Genomic DNA, 16680 nt, shown 5'->3' on the forward strand with positions numbered 1-16680 from the left:
TGATTCTATGATTCTATGATTCTGTGTTCAAGAAAACTGCTAGATCAGTAATCTCCCAACTTTTCAGCCTGAGGGTTTTCATACAAGAAAAATCCTTTAAGGGTTCAAACTTCCTTCTCAACTCTGTGGCATATCAACTTAACCACAGGCAGGCTATACATCCTGGACTACAGCACTTGTTTGCACCGACATGAAGCAAACAGCGTGTGATGATAACTTCTTCAATGCTGTCCCAAAGCATCATCAGTAGAAATACGCATCATCTAAGAAAAACAAAATTGAACTGTCCTTTGTAGGGCAGAGGCACCTGGCAGAGCTAGCCAGGAAGTTGCACTGGGATTTTTCTCTTTATTTTACTGAATCTTTGTTTTCTTAAGATCTCTCTATGTATACTGTGCTTGACAGCATTTTGCAGTTAGCTTTTCTGCAGGCTATTGCAGAGAAGCTTCCACACACCCACCATGCTCTTCCTGCAGACTTACTTTGCTCTTTCTCATTAGCGTGTTCTACTTTTTAATGTATTTTAAATAGATGGGGCTTTTTTGCTGGTATACCGAGACATTTTATTTTGCTTATTTTATATGCTTGGCAGTGGAGTCCATAGAGCTGATGTTTTGTTAAAATCTCACCTCTCCCACCTCACTCTCCAACCTGCCACAAGTGTTGATGCCTGAATTTTGGCTACTTTCCTGCCAGTGGCTGAGCCACTCTTGGGACATGTTCTCATTCCAACAGGCATCTCAAGTTTTATTTCTTAGGCCAGTCTAAGGTACATCTACTCTCCAGTCTATGAATACAACTGTCACTGGGCTGGTATACTGCAATTTCCTTGCATGGCTGGTTAGCTGGGTATGATCTCATCCGCCCACAACTCAGTGCAGTGAAGTTCTAGGTGGGTTTTGTAGCTTGCACTGAATTCCTGCACTGCCACCCTATTATCAGTAACTGGTTTAAAGCTAACACAAGACATCCCACCCTGCAGTTTGACTACAACAGACAGATCCCTAGCGAGAGCAAGCTGAGAGCAATCAGATCACTAAATAATATTTTGCTGCTGCAGAATGACTGGACCAGCAAAGCCGGAGGGTTAGCAATTGATGAGCTGCTGTAACCTGAGTGCTGTATTCCTCCCGCACCACCAGCTCAAGTGTCAACAGTTCTCAAGCTTTTAACCTCCTCCCAGCCGCTCTGCTCAGCCAGCTAACCCAAATACCATTTCATTCCAGCAAGCAATTTATGTATGTGGACATGAGTCAGATTAGAGACGAGATTCATGCGTCAGACCAACCTGGCAGAGAAGATGACACTAACGCACCCTTTTGCATTGAAAATGAAGAAGATATGTTAATATTCTTGCATTGCAATTTGTGATGTAGCGGCATATAATGATCAAAGGCCCCAGAGACAGCTTTGAAACAACAAGGTCCTGATATGTGCCTGTCATCTGTGGGCTCATTACATTAGCATATAATATGTACAACCACAGCCTTAAACACACAGTCACAGCAGCTGTGCTAAACAACTTTGACTTTCTCCAGGAAAAAAATTTTAAAATTGTCTTTTCTTGATTTTTGCTTTAATTTAACCTGAGTTTATAACAGCAAAGATGAAGGTTGCTCATCACACAGATAATACCAAAATATTATTGTTCCTACCATTCCCTTAAACAGTTTGTCCAAATCTCAGAAATGGCAGGGATAGCAAAGGCTCAGGCTGAGTGAGGACAGTGAACGTGTGTGAAAGCCTGCTGACTTCCCTTCCATTTATTTTCTTTCAAATTTATGCACCTTCGGTCTTTGTAGGGATAGACTTGATTTAATTGCTCCTAGGGCACAACATAACGCTCACAATTCTTTCCCAGTTGCCACATTTTTACCTGACCCCAAATAGAAACATGACAAAAATTATGATTACAAAAGAATCAGGATGGTTTCAGAGTAAAATGGAAAATGTTGCTACCAACCTTGATCTCCCTGTCAGATAAGCAGCTGCTGTATATGAAATCACAAACATTTGAAAAGCCAGCACTATGAGAAATTTGCACTGCTGCAGTTACATGTTTTAGCAATAAAGACTTTATCCAGCTGTAATGCTTATTATTCCACAATAAGGCCTATCATTTATTAACAAAAGAAAAAAACAAGTTAATAGCTTTATTTCACAACAGAACAGATTTAGCACAGCACACAACTTGGGCCGTGTTTGGTTAAAACAAACACGTGTAAGATGAAGAGCAGCTGTTTTGGGGATTTTTGTTTACCGTCTTGGCTGTGATCATACAGATGCTCTTCCAACTGCTACATACATGGGAGATGTCCTAGAAATTTCAGCACACCGTGTGTCTGCACAAAGAGAAGATCCAGGTCCTGAAGCTATGTCTATGCTGCAGGCCAGAGGCATGTTTGCAGCACGTCCGTACGGATCTGGGCTAATTTTATCCCAGAGAGCGTGACAGCAGTAATACCATGACAGTTGCTGTGATAACAACATTTCACTGTGTCAACAGCAAAACAGCATGGTAGTATTATACAACCTTTAGAAAAAGGGGACCGGGAGGGCTGCGGGACTACGGATGACACCACTTCTCTCTCCCCTCCTTGAACACCAACTACCCTGTCAGCATGATTGTGCTGGCAGTGTGGGACCTGTATTCTGGGGAGTTCATCCCCTGGAAGAGGACACAAGCATGAAGTGGTGCTGGAAGACTGAGCCTTAATCTCCCTGCGCACAAGACTGCCTGCCTACACTCAACTTCTACATCATCCAGCTTCTCCTAGGACACAGGCTGTCCCTGTAAGCATGGCACTTCCGATCCAGTAGACAGTGATTTTGCTAGAGGGTGAGGTTTTGGTGGCAACAAGTAGGAGCAGGTGTCTCTCTGTTCCCTGCTCACTACAGTCTACCTGCTCCCAAATTAATCTGATCTTCTTGTCCCAAGGAAAGTTCACCCCATAAGTGAAGGTATGGCACAAGCTGAAGGCAGACTTCTTCAGGCTTCCTTCACCTCTTCTTCTCCCAGGACCCACCAACCTCGCTAGGTCCATACATCGGACAGTTCTCTCTTTACAGGGGCAGAGAAAGGCCAGGCTGGGGCAGGGTTAGGTGCTACTGAATAGGACAAAAGACAAATACTAGAAAGGACATGGTAATATCACTCCCCAGTAACTGCTATCACTTGATATCAACCTTATTTAGATTCATGACACTACCAACGGTATTAAGGCATCACCCATTAAGACATGGACATTTAAGCTGCAGAAGCTCGTCTGTGATTCTAAGGGAAGTTAAAGCTCCCATCCATGCGGCATAGGAATTAATCTGAAACTAATTTAGGTGCATCTCTACCTGCTTTGGTGAAAATTGCAACTGTAATATAGGCATACCTTACTTCCCCATGTCTAGCACATTCTCTCCTTATTCTTGCTTTAAAGAGTGGGACAAAACAGTATCAAAATACTGGGCTTTCTTTCAAAGCCCCCTAACCTGCATGCTACCTTCCTCTAAATGTTGCAGACATCATCATCTCCAGAAACAAACATTAACCTCTGTGGGCCCAGAGCACAAACACTGATGCAACCAATATTTGCTTGAAAGGATCAGAAATCTTGATCCTTTCCAAAATCTGAAGTCATTATTGTGTCAGGCACTCTAACAGGCACTCCATCAGAAATAGCTAGAATTGTCTTCATTACTTTGTCCCTCTATAACTAATCTCTGCATTCACATTTGAAGTAAAACTTTTTAGAGGGAGATGGATTTAGGAGTCTGGAAAAACTGGGTTTACATCCAATGGAATTATTCATTAAAAATGCTCCACATATGTAGCTAACTTTACATAGGTTCTAGGTAAATAAAATTAGGCACATAATTTAAAAATCTGCCATTTATATACAAAGTCCCATGAAATATGATACAAACAAATAACAGTGCCTAGATTTCATCATACCTTCAGTCTGACAATCTGAAAGAATTTTGTAGACATTATTTAGGCTTCAAAACACCTCTAATACCTACAAATTCCATTTTGCAGCTGTGGAAACTATAATACAGCATGGTGAAATGACAAAAATCACGAATCAAAAAATGTCAAGTCATAAAAGAGAGGCTTTTAATACGGTCAGTGTTAATACAGGATGGCACCGTCTGGCCTTTTGCATCTTAGGATCAGTAGTTAATAGACAGGCAAGGGAACACTAAGTCACACTCACCACACTTCCAGCACAATACTAAACCTGTTAATGTTCGCCTCCCTTTTTGCTCTAACTTTGGTTAGCAATTCTCCTCCATGCTAGCAGACATGTCTGCATGCATGTTACAGCCTCCATCCTGCAGATACTCACTACAAGGTGTAGCGCATGTTCCCAGGATGTCAGTTATCGCTACGGTGTCAGCAGGACTTCCCCAATCACACCTGTCAGAAAACGCTTGCAGAGATGCATCTTCACTTCTGAGCCAAGTCCTGGTCTCACTAGCTTCACTGCAACCCCAACCATCCTAACAGGATCACAGCGGTGGGAGAGAGGCTCCCTTTATCCATTAGCGAGAAAACAACAGCAAACACAGCAGCTTGGCCAATGCAGTAGCAACAACCTGAGTTAGATGGGTTTTCCACATACAAAGCTCCCTGCCTAGCTGCTGGAGTCTCTGATTGCCAGCAGAGGACTTCGAAGGCATTTTGCTGATGAGATCAAAGACAGGCTTTTAAAGCTCAGCACGCAGGATCTACCCACTGGAAGCAGAGCAGACAGCATCTGGCCTCAGACCAATCTCAGCTGAAAACAGTTCCAACTAGTCTAATGGGGAGGCAGACATTAGTTAGGGGTTAGTATAAGCACTCAGCAGATTACCTGCCCTTTTTTCTGGTCCAAATACAAGTGTAAATGAAGTAGCTGAGAGACCTAGCAAGGGAAAAAAGAGAGCCATTGTGGCAACACACATAAAAGCTTTGAGAATAAGGTCTATCCGAAGTAGTATAAGTAATAGAGTCGAGACATGACCATGACACTGGGCACCATGTGCAGTGACTCACGTACACATAAAAAGCAGAGACACCCACCTGTGGACTACACCTTTGAACACAGACTCTCCCTTCCTCAGCTTTCCCAGAAAGACGGAGAAACCACTCCATAAACCCAGCTGACAGGGTGTTACCTAGCAAGTGTGTTTAAAGAGTAAAGCAACTTATAAACACAAAGGGCTGCGACTCCACTCCTTGCACTTGATCAGTGCTTCCCACTGGAGAAAGCCCCAGTGTCTGGCCACCTCTGTAATCCAGACTTAAGAGCATTAAGAACAGAGTGCATTTATGACTAATTTAGACACAGGATTAGGTGAGGGACATGTGGCAGTCATTTTAGTCCTGGTGACTGACAGGTCTTCTGAGAAGTAGGGGAACGCTGGAGAATTACTCACGGCAATGAGTGGGAGTTTGCATGCAGAAGCATTATCGTGCCTGGCTGCAGGCAGGCCCTGCTAAGAGCAAAACCATTGGCTTTATGCTCTGAGCACAGGCCTGAGTGAAGGAGGAAATTGCTTCTGCCACCATATGAACACAAATATCCTACAAGCAATATCCTCGTCACCAGGGTCTGCGTGCCGTGCCTAGCCTGGAACAGCTACCCGGTTTGGAGATGTCAGACAGTACTGAAGACTCAAAGGGAAACCAGCTGACATTAATGTTGATGGTGGAAACTTAATTTCATCCACCCTTTTTGTTTGTGCAGTTCATTTCCTCTCCTGGGAACTGTTTGTTATTGTCTCTCCCAGCCTGGTCTCTCTGTATAAATTTGTTGTTTGGTTCTGCTGTCCTGTGCATTCACTGGCTATTGTCTGCTTCTTGGTGACACCAATGAAAGAGCCAACAAGAGAGAGAAACTGGAAACAGCTACCTGGGTTGTAGCTCAAACAGCATTGGGTTTTTATTGATTTGGGAAATACAGATTCTCAAAGACTTAAGAATGAAAGATACATCACACTAAGACAGGAACAGTTCACAAAATACTGCGATCAGTGGCACACTACCATATGTTTCAAGAAAGCCATTCATTGTTCCTCTTTATTGGTGTAACATAGCTCAGCCATGAGATCTTTGATTTTGGATCCCAAATGGAGATCCTTTAAAGGAAGCTACTTTCAAAAGCAGCATGCTCAGCCCTTCTGAGATAACACTAACAAGTCCCCAAAGGTTTCTCAAACTGCATATTTTAAACCACTCCTGACATCTGCAACTCTTGGCCATGTCACAGATCAGGGCACACAGTGTGGCCACTACAGATATGGTACTAAGCAGACTGGACAGAACTGTTCGTGGATACGTTTGAGAATAAGGTCTATCGGAAGTAGTATAAGTAATAGAGGTGAGACGTGATCATGACACTGGGCACCATGTGCAGGGACTCACATACACATAAAAAGCAGAGACACCCACCTGTGGACTACACCACAAAGAAACAACCCCCCTCCAAGCAGTGGGATCTCATCGTTACAAAGAGGCTTTATCTAGCCTCTTAAAGGGAAGGATTCTCCTCACTCCTTGCCTCCCTCTTTCCCAATTCAAGTAAAAGTGCAGTTCTCCACTGTCATACCACAAAAGGCAGCATCTCTTTCCTGCACAAGTTTTTGCTCCAAACACCCACAGTAAATAGGTCTCAATTCTCATGGAAAATTAGGGATCTAAATATTGACTTTCAGGCAGTTGCACTGGCTATACCAGCCAGATACTAGAAATGAAGGAAAAGATGCTGTTTGACTAGAGAAGATAAAATCTAAATGATCACCAGCATTTCCCTTCCAGTGCCCTGGTTTAAAAATCAGCAAATGGACTGGGAAACTTCCCAATAAATTTCTTGGGCTAAGGGACCCTAAAGTAGCGGAGCTGTGACCCCCCTGCGGGTGGTGAACCCAAAGGTGGAAATGGAAGTGACAATGTCGGACCAGACAGGTGGTTGCGAGCTGAAGCAGTTTGGGAACTGCTGACACTGCACTCCTGCGCGTTTAGGAGGTGGATGCACATACTGAAACCCTCCCGCTTTCGTCTGCATGCCTGGTCCTTTTAACCGATGACCAGAGTGATTGCTAGCTCTGGCAGCACCGCAAGCCATATTTCCCCACGCATGAAAGGCTCCTGGACTGTTTCTCAGACTTATTAGGCACAAATGGGCTTTTCATTGACACCAGTCATGCGTGCCTGCTCCCTCCACCTCATTTATCATCTCCTGCCAAGGCACTGCAACCACTGCCAGCAGCACGCTGTGCCCCACGCCCCTTCCTAAAGGTAGGCTGTAGCAAGGGGCGCACAACGGGCTACACCAGCTGCTGTGCAAACAGTACCTGCCCTACACACAGGAGGGCAAAAGAAGGGCAGAGGAAGATAGATTATCAGAAACCTCTGGGTTACAATGATCTGTTGGCTGTGGGATGTTTTTTGCAGCTCTCCTTTGAAAAGCAAGTTGAGGCTGCAGCTTGGAGATGGTTAAGTGGTTGGGAGCAGGATTTGACTTGGTCTGTTTGGCAGAATTGGTTTGTTCAGGGTGAGGAATAAGGATACATGCATACAGGATCTGGGAAACCCAGGAGCTTGAAGGAGAGGGTCAGAGAGCTGGGGGAGAGTGTGAAACTGGTGATGGGAGGGTTGTAGAGACAGAGGAGGCAATGGCAGGGCTGGGCCGGGTCTTGGGATAAGAAACAGGGAGTAGAAGGGTTGGGAATTGGGGACAGGGAAAGGCAGCAGGTGGTAGGAGGCTCAGGGTGACAGGCGGAGGATGAGAAAGTGCTGGGAGCATGGTGACAGCGAGGGAGTACATACAAGTGTGCTGCAGAAGGCTGGTGCTGCCTCCAAGCCATCAGTACCTCTCCTCACTGCAGCCCCACACACGTCCCAGCCACTTACATTAGAAACCTGACTGGTGCCAATGAAAAGACCACTTATGCCCAGGCCTCCATCTGATGGCTCCACTGCCTGGCCAAGGCCTTGTGCCTGCCCCACTACTGGGGCTGTAACAGCCTTGCTGTTGCTCCCCTTCTGCTGTGACCCAAAAGCAGGCTCCTTTTCTGCTTCTCCTCTCCTCCCCCCAGGTGAGCTGGAAAGAAGGTGGCGGTCAGTGACCCAGGCCCTTTGGGAGCGGGAATGGCTGAACTAGTTGGAACTAATTGAAAACACACACAGAGCAGCAGGATTTACTGCCTGGTCATCTAATCCCGCCACTTACGACTGATCCACTTGAAGTCACAGTGTGTGACAGAATGACCAAGCAATGAGGACAGGATTACAGAGCCCCAAATCAGATTATGCTCCTTGGTGGGGACACAAGCTGCTGGGGGCAGGGAAAAGATCTGTGTTGAGCACCTAGCAGGGGTAATAAGACCAGATATCCAATGCTCTGTCTGCTTAGAGACCATCAAAAATAGACTCTCCGGGGAGAAAGAAAACACCCAAGTGAGCCAGCTGGGCATACTCAGGGTACTTGGGACACTGACAGCTCCTCAGCCTGTAAAATGAATTGGCACAGGTTTGTGCCAGTGTTAGCACGACTGTGGCTTCAAAACAAAACAAAACAGGGGAAGGGAGCAGGAGGAAGGGGAAGGGAGACAAGCCTGCACTTGGCTAACTAAAACTGTAGGCTATTTAAGATAGAAAGGGGAAAGGGCCATGGGATCAGAGATAAGGAAGGTGCGGCTGTGCAAGGCTTGCAGCATCTTAGCCTGTGGTAAACGTATAAGTAGCAGCCTGTCACACACAAACAGTAATCAGAGCGTCAGCCACATTGTGCTGCAGGATGGATAAAAAGAATGAAGAGATGGGCCTTGCCCAAAGATCTTATCACCAAAGACAAAGATCATGACAGATCCTGTGGGAGCACAAGCACAAGATCAGTTACCACAGCTCAGAGAGAAAGGAGAGGACAGGGCTGTGCACAGTGGGAGACATGTCTCCAAGTACAGGAGCCTTTAGAGTTAAGCTTATTTACTGAAAACAGGTCTGTATAGAGTACACTTTCAGCCCAGCATCTCACTGTGTATTTGCCACCAGAAGATGCTGACTTGCAAAGTCTGAGGGTCCATTTCTTAATACAAAAGCATCTTTTCCTTGCCCATTAATCCAAGTGAAGCAGGAAATAAGACAGATCCTCACATTCACTTGCTGGTAACAGCCATGTTTTCCATGGGAGCTGCAGGAGCTCAGTGCTTCTGAATATATGGTTATCTCTATAGGTTCCAATTTTAACACAATCTGTTAAAGGCTGAAACCCAATGAACCTGTTCAGGGCTCAGTTTCCCATCTACACTCAACACAGACTAGTTGAATACCCTTAAACCTTGGCATTGGGAAAGCCAGGATAAGCCTTAGAAATAGTATTCTCTTTCCTCCCTCCCTGGAAACTTCCCCCTAATGACAGCACTGCAGTCTTGTCTGGCATTTGTCACTCAAAGTGTTTTCCAGATAATTAGTCATTTAAACTTCTCTCATGCAGGATAATCTAGCTCTGTTATACCTTCTTCTCAAGTGAGCAAGTAAGGGCGTTGACATACATTTAACAGCAGCTGAAAACCAGGGCAACAGAAGCTGTTACCACCCATACCTGCTTGTATCGCTCCTCTCTTGGAAACAGCTCCTTTCACAGCAGCAGGGACAGCTAAATGGAGACAGGTCCACACCCGACCCATCACACTTCACATCCTGAATACCTGAGGAACCCCAGCTCAGCACTTCTGTACTTGCAACACATCAGGCTGTAAATCACAACTATTCAGCTCTCCCTGCCCGAAAAACATCAAATTCAGTCTGAAAAGGGCAAGGGGCAGAAGCTGCTTTAACTGTTCCTGACTATTACACCATGAAGAGTGTAAAGGTATTAAGGGTGTGGTTCCATGAGTAGCAGAGCTAATCTGCCTGCTTCCCATGACCAGGAAGGGAAGATCTTGCTTTCCATTCCTCCGACCATACTCCTCACAATGCAGTTCTGTCCCTTGCCTTGTGCTGGCTCAGGCACTCATGAGACACATTTGTGGGCTTGAAAAACAGTATTGCCTTTCTTTCTCTTTCTGGATAAGCTTTCTGATAGATTAGAGATAACCTGAGGAGGTTCAAAGAGCTGGTGCACAGTAACCCATTGGGAAGAGGAGCATCACCCCATTTTGGAGGAGAGCTGTCAGATCAGCTCACCCTGTCTCTTGCATCTGCACCCTGAGGCACACAGAAGCAAGCAACTTGCTGGAGGCCACATGCCGAAGTGGTGAAAGAAGCCAGGAGTCCTATTTTTCCTCACATATTCAGAGTAATTTAAATGTCAAGGCTGAAGCAAAGACATGAACAGTCCTTGCTTTCTTGTAAAAATCAATCAATCAATCCAATAACAACCTATCAATCTTATCAACAGATCATTTTCCCCTTCCCAAAGTAGCGTGCAGGAAAGACTCTTCTGGTCCATTTACAGGTTGCAATATCTTAACTGTTTTCTCTCAAGTTAGGCTGGCAGATGCGCCATACAACAATACCACACGAGTCACAGAGTTGCTTTCTTCCAACACTGAATGGGGAGCTTCATTAACTCATGCAAAACAACGGATTCCTTGTACCCTGGAGACTCTTCTCCCTTCTACCCAGTTTCCCACTGCCACTGGAGCCACATTTCAAGGCAGCGAGATTCTTAAGAAAAACACCAGAAAAGCAGAACAGTGGGAAGAAAAACTGTGGTGTTGACTGTTCATTCAGGTTGAAGAGCTGATGAAGACACTGTTGCAGTCCTGAGATTAACAGGTTGGCACTGTGCGTCTGGGCTACTGTTGAGCTTCTCATATTCAGCAACTACCCAAAAGGAGTCAGAGTTTCTTCGGGATTCACACATAGTTTCCAACTCTGTCCTAAAACCAGCTCTAGCACACAGAGTCTGCAGCACCTTGTAGGAAGGGGCTCAAAGCAAAGGCAGTGATGCAAAACAGGCATTCCCAGAACCTGTTTATGCCCACGGTGCGACTTCTTCAGGCTTACATAGCAGCAGCAAAAGTGTTAAGTGTCATGGAGGCATCACACAAATGTTGTTTTGTTGGGCATATAACACACAGCTCTGCCTTAGCTCCACGTTTGTCCCAGGTTTCAGTCCGGGTTTGGATTAGCCAGCAGTCCCTGGGTTAGCAGAGCCTCCACTGAAGAGCAACAGTTCAGGAAAAGAACTGAGCCAGGCGTGACAACCACAGTCTGCACAATGCTTGGCAGGGAAAAGGGAAGCAATTTTTGTCTTTTCTTTGGAACAGGATATAGCTTTTGCATATCCTTGCGATCCTACATGTGCATGGCATATCCCAGGGGCTCTCCACTTCTATAATACCTTGCATTCAACATGCTTTATAGACTTCATGGTATTTGGCCTCCTAAGGATGTACTATGCATTTTTACAGAAGGTAAGGCCAAGACATACTAAAATGATGTACCTGAGGTCATATGAAAAGCATTTGACAGAGGAAAATAATTTCCTTCAACTCCCATTCACATGTTTTTCCTAATACAATACCCACCTTGCCCATATGTTGCTACTATCCTTTTGCAAGAGGCATTGTATCTGACTGCATGAAAGCCGTATCTTTTATACAAGTCTTGCCCCCAAAACGCAAGGGTATAGACACTGTGCACATCTACCCTAAACCATGATAATCCATGTCCAGAGAGCAGGACCACAAAATGCAGTTATCAAGTCCTTTCAGTTTTTACACAAGTAAAGAACAGAGATAACAACTACTTCCTGGTTCTGGCTCTAAGCCAGGAACAGAGTACAGGATACATCTCCTCAGATGAGACCACTCATCCCACATCTACTCATTCTCCAAAAGCAACTAATGCCACTTCCCATTCACTCTTACATAAACATGTCTCCAGAGAATTATACGTGAGGGGTGTCATGTGTAAGCCTTGCAGACAAACTTTTACCCTTTATGAACTTCAGATCACATCTGCTTTCTGTCAGTACCCAAATTATAGGTCACTAGATCCTCCAGACTTCTCAACAATTCAGCACAACAATTGACAAATTGGGCTGCAGATGGCCTTCCCCTTCACTGTAGAAGGTGCTGACCAAAAAAAATATTTCCCTGTCAGGTTGTTAACTGTGATCACCTAACATCAGCATCTTTCATGGGAAACATGCTCCTATTTTGACAGTGAAAATGAAGAGCACAGGCTGTGATGAACAGCACTGCTAACATTATCACCTGGGTACTGAATGCTATGGAAAATAAAAAATTCAACAGAGGCCTGAGGCAGACCCTAGTCTTAATCCTGCATTTTCAACCTCCTATAGGTTCACTAGGCACCACATTTACTGTCTTCATCCCAAGAGGCACCTGTGTGGCTGGTGAATGGGAGATTGGGAGGCATGATCAAAATCAGTGAGCGAATCCCTACCCTCATCATCTCTCCTCCTCCACACTGTGGCTGCTGTTGGCAATGGATGCAGATGAGATGCTAATGAGTCATCATCCTGACCCGCACCTTTACCTTTGAAGCTGCCATGACGGCTGCCGTGGCTGCGACGTTCAGCCCTCGCTTCCCAAAGTGCACAAGGGCATCGTAGCTCCGGTCTTTTGCCTGGACGAGGCAGTCATCGATCTCCTGTCACAGCAGACAACAAAACAAACAAAAAAAAAAAGCACAAGGACAAGTTCAGAGTGCTCCCAGCCTCAAACTCTTGGCAGGGCCAGGTCATCTTTTATGGAGGCAGACGTTCTCCATTTCCTCTACCCTGGCTGGAGAGAAGTTCACAGCCAACGTTTGCAAAGAGGAAAGGTTTGCAGGGGAGCAGTAACTCCCATTGCAGGCTTGGGAACTCTTTATTCTGTGAATGGAAAATTGGGGCCCAAAGTTGGGATACACTTGCACAGTGCAACCACCATCAATAGGTCCTGGAAGCAAGACAGACACATCCACCTGGGCAGAATGGATCAGGTTGTGTCAGGAGCCATTTGCAATCTATGGACTCTAAAGACAAACTGGATTGCCCCATGGTTAAAAAGAATTATATTATGATACTGGGCAGCTGCAGCTGTACTGCCCTAGGTCCAGGACTGGTGGTCTCAGAAGTATCTGAGATATCTCTGCACATCACTGCAGTGTCTGGCTTCAACATGCCCATGGAATTGGTAGGTCCAGAGCTTCTGGACTTCGATGCTGCTCAATATACAGTGAAATGGTTATGAAAGTTCCTGCCCTCACCCTCCCTCCCTCAAGACACAGGGGTCTGGATGATAATGGATGTCAATGACTTCTAGTACTCAGCTGTGTTAGTAGGGATTGGAGGCTGCGAGAAGCTGCTGGCTGTTTAGTGATTCCCTCCCTATTCCTAGTAGATAAGAGGTGGCAACCCAAAATGCATGAGCACTACTTGTGAGAAGCGTAAGCAGAAGTTCCCAGGAAGCAGAGAGACAAGGGGCTGACCCCCACAGTCCTTCTTGGACAGGACTGAGATACAACTGTTCATGCACTGCCGGTGGCTAAACAGAGATCTTTCACTTCCATAGTTGCCAATGTGGGAAACAGTTATTCACTTCTTAGTAGTCTGCATGTTGATATGTGACTGATAGCTCTTCTTGGTCCATGTATCCACATGAGCCAAATGGATCTGCCTGACAATGTCCCATTCACAGCCACAGGAATCTCCTAGGCAGGCAAATGATCCAAGCTGTAATGTCTGCCCCCCCCAAATTAGCATCATGAATTTGAGCAAGACATTTCTCAACCCAGGACGTCAACATGCTACATGCCTTACTTCAGCATGCTCTGCATCTCCCACCCAGGCAAATGCTTGCTAAGCCCCTTTCAGACAGGCTTGGCTATTTGTCTCATTGCTGCACAGTGTTTTAGGCAGAGCTGGGAACAAAGTTAAGGAGCCCTGGCTGCCAGAGCCTCTTTCTCTAATTGTTATATCCAGCCATAACATAGCACTCTAGCTATATTCAGCCAGTACGTGCAAAGCAGCTCAGGAGGTATTTTTATCCCCCTCCTTCCCAACTTCTCAAGTGCAGAAAGACAGTTAATATGTGTGAGTGCGTTGAACAGATACCAGTATTTAAAAACACAACAACCCCAAACAACAAAAACACCAACCAAAAAGAGATGATCAAATGACAGAGGAAGAGAATCAGCAACTCCCAATCCTTGAATGAAAATGAGTGATACGAAGACTGGAGTAAACATACTGTAGATCTGCTCCACCCAGAGAGGACCCAGGCACCTGTGATTACCTTTTCTTTTGAAGACAGCGTTGGATGAACAAATTTCCTGTACAGGAGGCTGGAGCCTTTCGTGTATGGAGACAGCAGCCAAGCTACAAAAGCTATTTTGAGTTCATAGTAGAATGGAAACCTAGAAGAAAAAGAGCTGTTAATGCCCACTCCCAATTTAACTACTGCCCTTAATTAGAGATGCTCATCACAGGAAGGGACTGGCCAGTCTAGCTTAGGACAGCTTTTGCTTACCAAGGAATCCAAAGACTAAAACACATTCACTCACCTTTGCACACATCTCAACTAGGCATGTGGGCAAATCTTTACTTGGGTACCAGGGCCATTTTTTAATGGTCTGGAAAAGACTCTGCTGTGTGATAAGAGGAGCTTTCTATATGCAAAGAGCACAGATGCTGCCTTCATAGCATCCCTAGTCATTATGAGGCAGCAAAGAGCAAACCAGCAAATCAGTATTTCATTGATATATTTATGCACCTTTCATCTCTCTGCCTTTCTGTTTTTAAGATAACACTTATCTGACTGAAACTGAAATACAAGAACCATTTATTTTTTGTCCAAGCATGCAACGTAAAGGTGCAGATCCACACTGTGGCTTTCAGGTAGCACTGCAAAATATGCAGGACACCAATTAACAACAGGACATGCTTTAGCTGTAACAACAAGCCAGGGACTTCTTGAGATTAGATTATCCAGACTCTTTTCTGGAGGACAAACTCTAGAGCTCAATGTTGGCCAGCTAGTAGCATCCTCATGCGGGCAGGCATGTTGCTGCCAGCAGTGTGACGGACCAACGCTATCCTTTGTAGGCAGGGGCAAGCAAGAGCAGCAGAGACTCTGTGATGGCTGTGCACCAGCCCAGCTGCACCCAGACAGACTCCTGCTGTGCTAGCACAGCACTGTCACTGAGGCAGCTGGGCTATACAGCATCCAGGCCTGACTCCATGGGCCTTGCAATGCTCTACTCTGAGGCATGGATTTGCCCGGTTGGTCTTCCACCTCACTGAGGATCTCTACAGTATATTTGATTTCACAGGCTGGACAAGCCCTCTGTCATTCCTCCCGAGAGACCCACATAATACATCCTTCAAAAAAACAAAGCTCCAGATGAACACAGTGGAGGTAGATCTGCATGCAAATTAGATAGGGAGACAATAACGTCTTTTATCTCCTTTTCAACAGGTCTGACATGTTGCCAAGTACCCCCGATTCCCTTTGTCTGGAGGACTCACTAGAGGCATGCAGGGCTAAGCAGGAACAGGCTTTAGATGAGGGCCATGCACTACAGTTAAATTTTTGCCCTGAAGTCTGCTGATCTCACTGGTTTCCACTTAGAAAGGCCTTACTAAAAAGGGCAACCAAGCAACAAACATTTCCAAACTTGAGCATCCAAATTTAAGGAACTGAATCTGATAATTGGGCATTTATGTGCTCTCATCCTGACAAAAGTCACCAGGAATCCTTCCACTGGCACCAGAGAGCCCCCATCAGTATGGACTGTCACTGTCCTCCATTAAACCGTAAACCCAGGCTACCCAGGATCGGGCCTGGCAAAACATCCCAGGAACAACCACCCATACAACAACCTACAAACACAGTCCTGTGCTGCAGGGCTGTTTCTGCTTGATCCCTAGTCTGTGTATTGACTGTAGGACACAGCTAGGCAAGTCTAGAACTATGCCTGCAGCTAAAGCTACTGTTGTTTACGTGAGGATCTCTGCAAGCATCCAACTCGGCAATCAGCTGCACCTCTCTCTGACAGGCAAGGGACTGAAACTCCCGTAATGATTTCTCACTGATGAGATATCACTGAGCAGTTCCATCTTCTTTCTTGATTTTCCTATGACAGCACTGAGAAAGGAAGCATGGCTCCTGCAGACAAAACACCTCTATGCACCTGAAGCTGCCAACCCCGTGTTCAGGAGACAGTGCACCTTTGTGCCCCTTTTTTCCCCTTGTAAACATTTCCATTTTCTTTCCATCTCATGCCAAAGACCCACTCCCCTCTGGTGCTCACCAGCAAAGAAAGATATCCGTGAATGTCTCTGCTGTTGTGAAGAGCGCGAATATGATCCAGTACATCATCCATTTGACCTGGTAAACAAAAACAGTAGCCCGGTTATTTTTCCCCAAGGGTCTTGAACTGTCTCTTACAGGCACAAGTGCACAGAATAACTCTCACAGAAAAAAAAAGGTTCTTTTTCCACCCCCTGTGTATTTAACAATTACTTCAGACTTGAAGATGCCAGAGCTCACCCTACCTCAGCATCTAACACGTCAGATTTCCACACAAGCCCTTGGGAAGGAAGATTGTGGCCTTTAGGACCTGTCTCATGAAAAGAAGAGCAGCCTGACTCTGTCCCTACAAAGGAAACTCCACTGGCCAGCAGAGGACCACAGCCCTATCACAGGGCATTAAAAATCTCACTTGGCTCATCTTAATAGCAAAGG

The 16680-nt window shown here is 45.5% G+C and overlaps 1 protein-coding gene across 1 annotated transcript; it reads right to left on the minus strand.

Moving 5' to 3' along the window:
* Nucleotides 1-4847: 4847 nt before the first annotated feature.
* On the minus strand, nucleotides 4848-16323 carry LOC104071142 (receptor expression-enhancing protein 1-like; the record flags this gene model as incomplete). The annotated part of the gene is made up of 4 exons (XM_009583114.1): nucleotides 4848-4898; nucleotides 12488-12601; nucleotides 14230-14350; nucleotides 16247-16323. Coding segments are annotated over 4 exons (363 nt in total), but the record flags the coding sequence as incomplete, so codon positions are not given.
* Between the last annotated feature and the right edge of the window lie 357 nt (nucleotides 16324-16680).

Source organism: Fulmarus glacialis, unplaced genomic scaffold, assembly GCF_000690835.1.
Source record: "Fulmarus glacialis isolate BGI_N327 unplaced genomic scaffold, ASM69083v1 scaffold2388, whole genome shotgun sequence".
Taxonomy (NCBI): Eukaryota; Metazoa; Chordata; class Aves; order Procellariiformes; family Procellariidae; genus Fulmarus; species Fulmarus glacialis.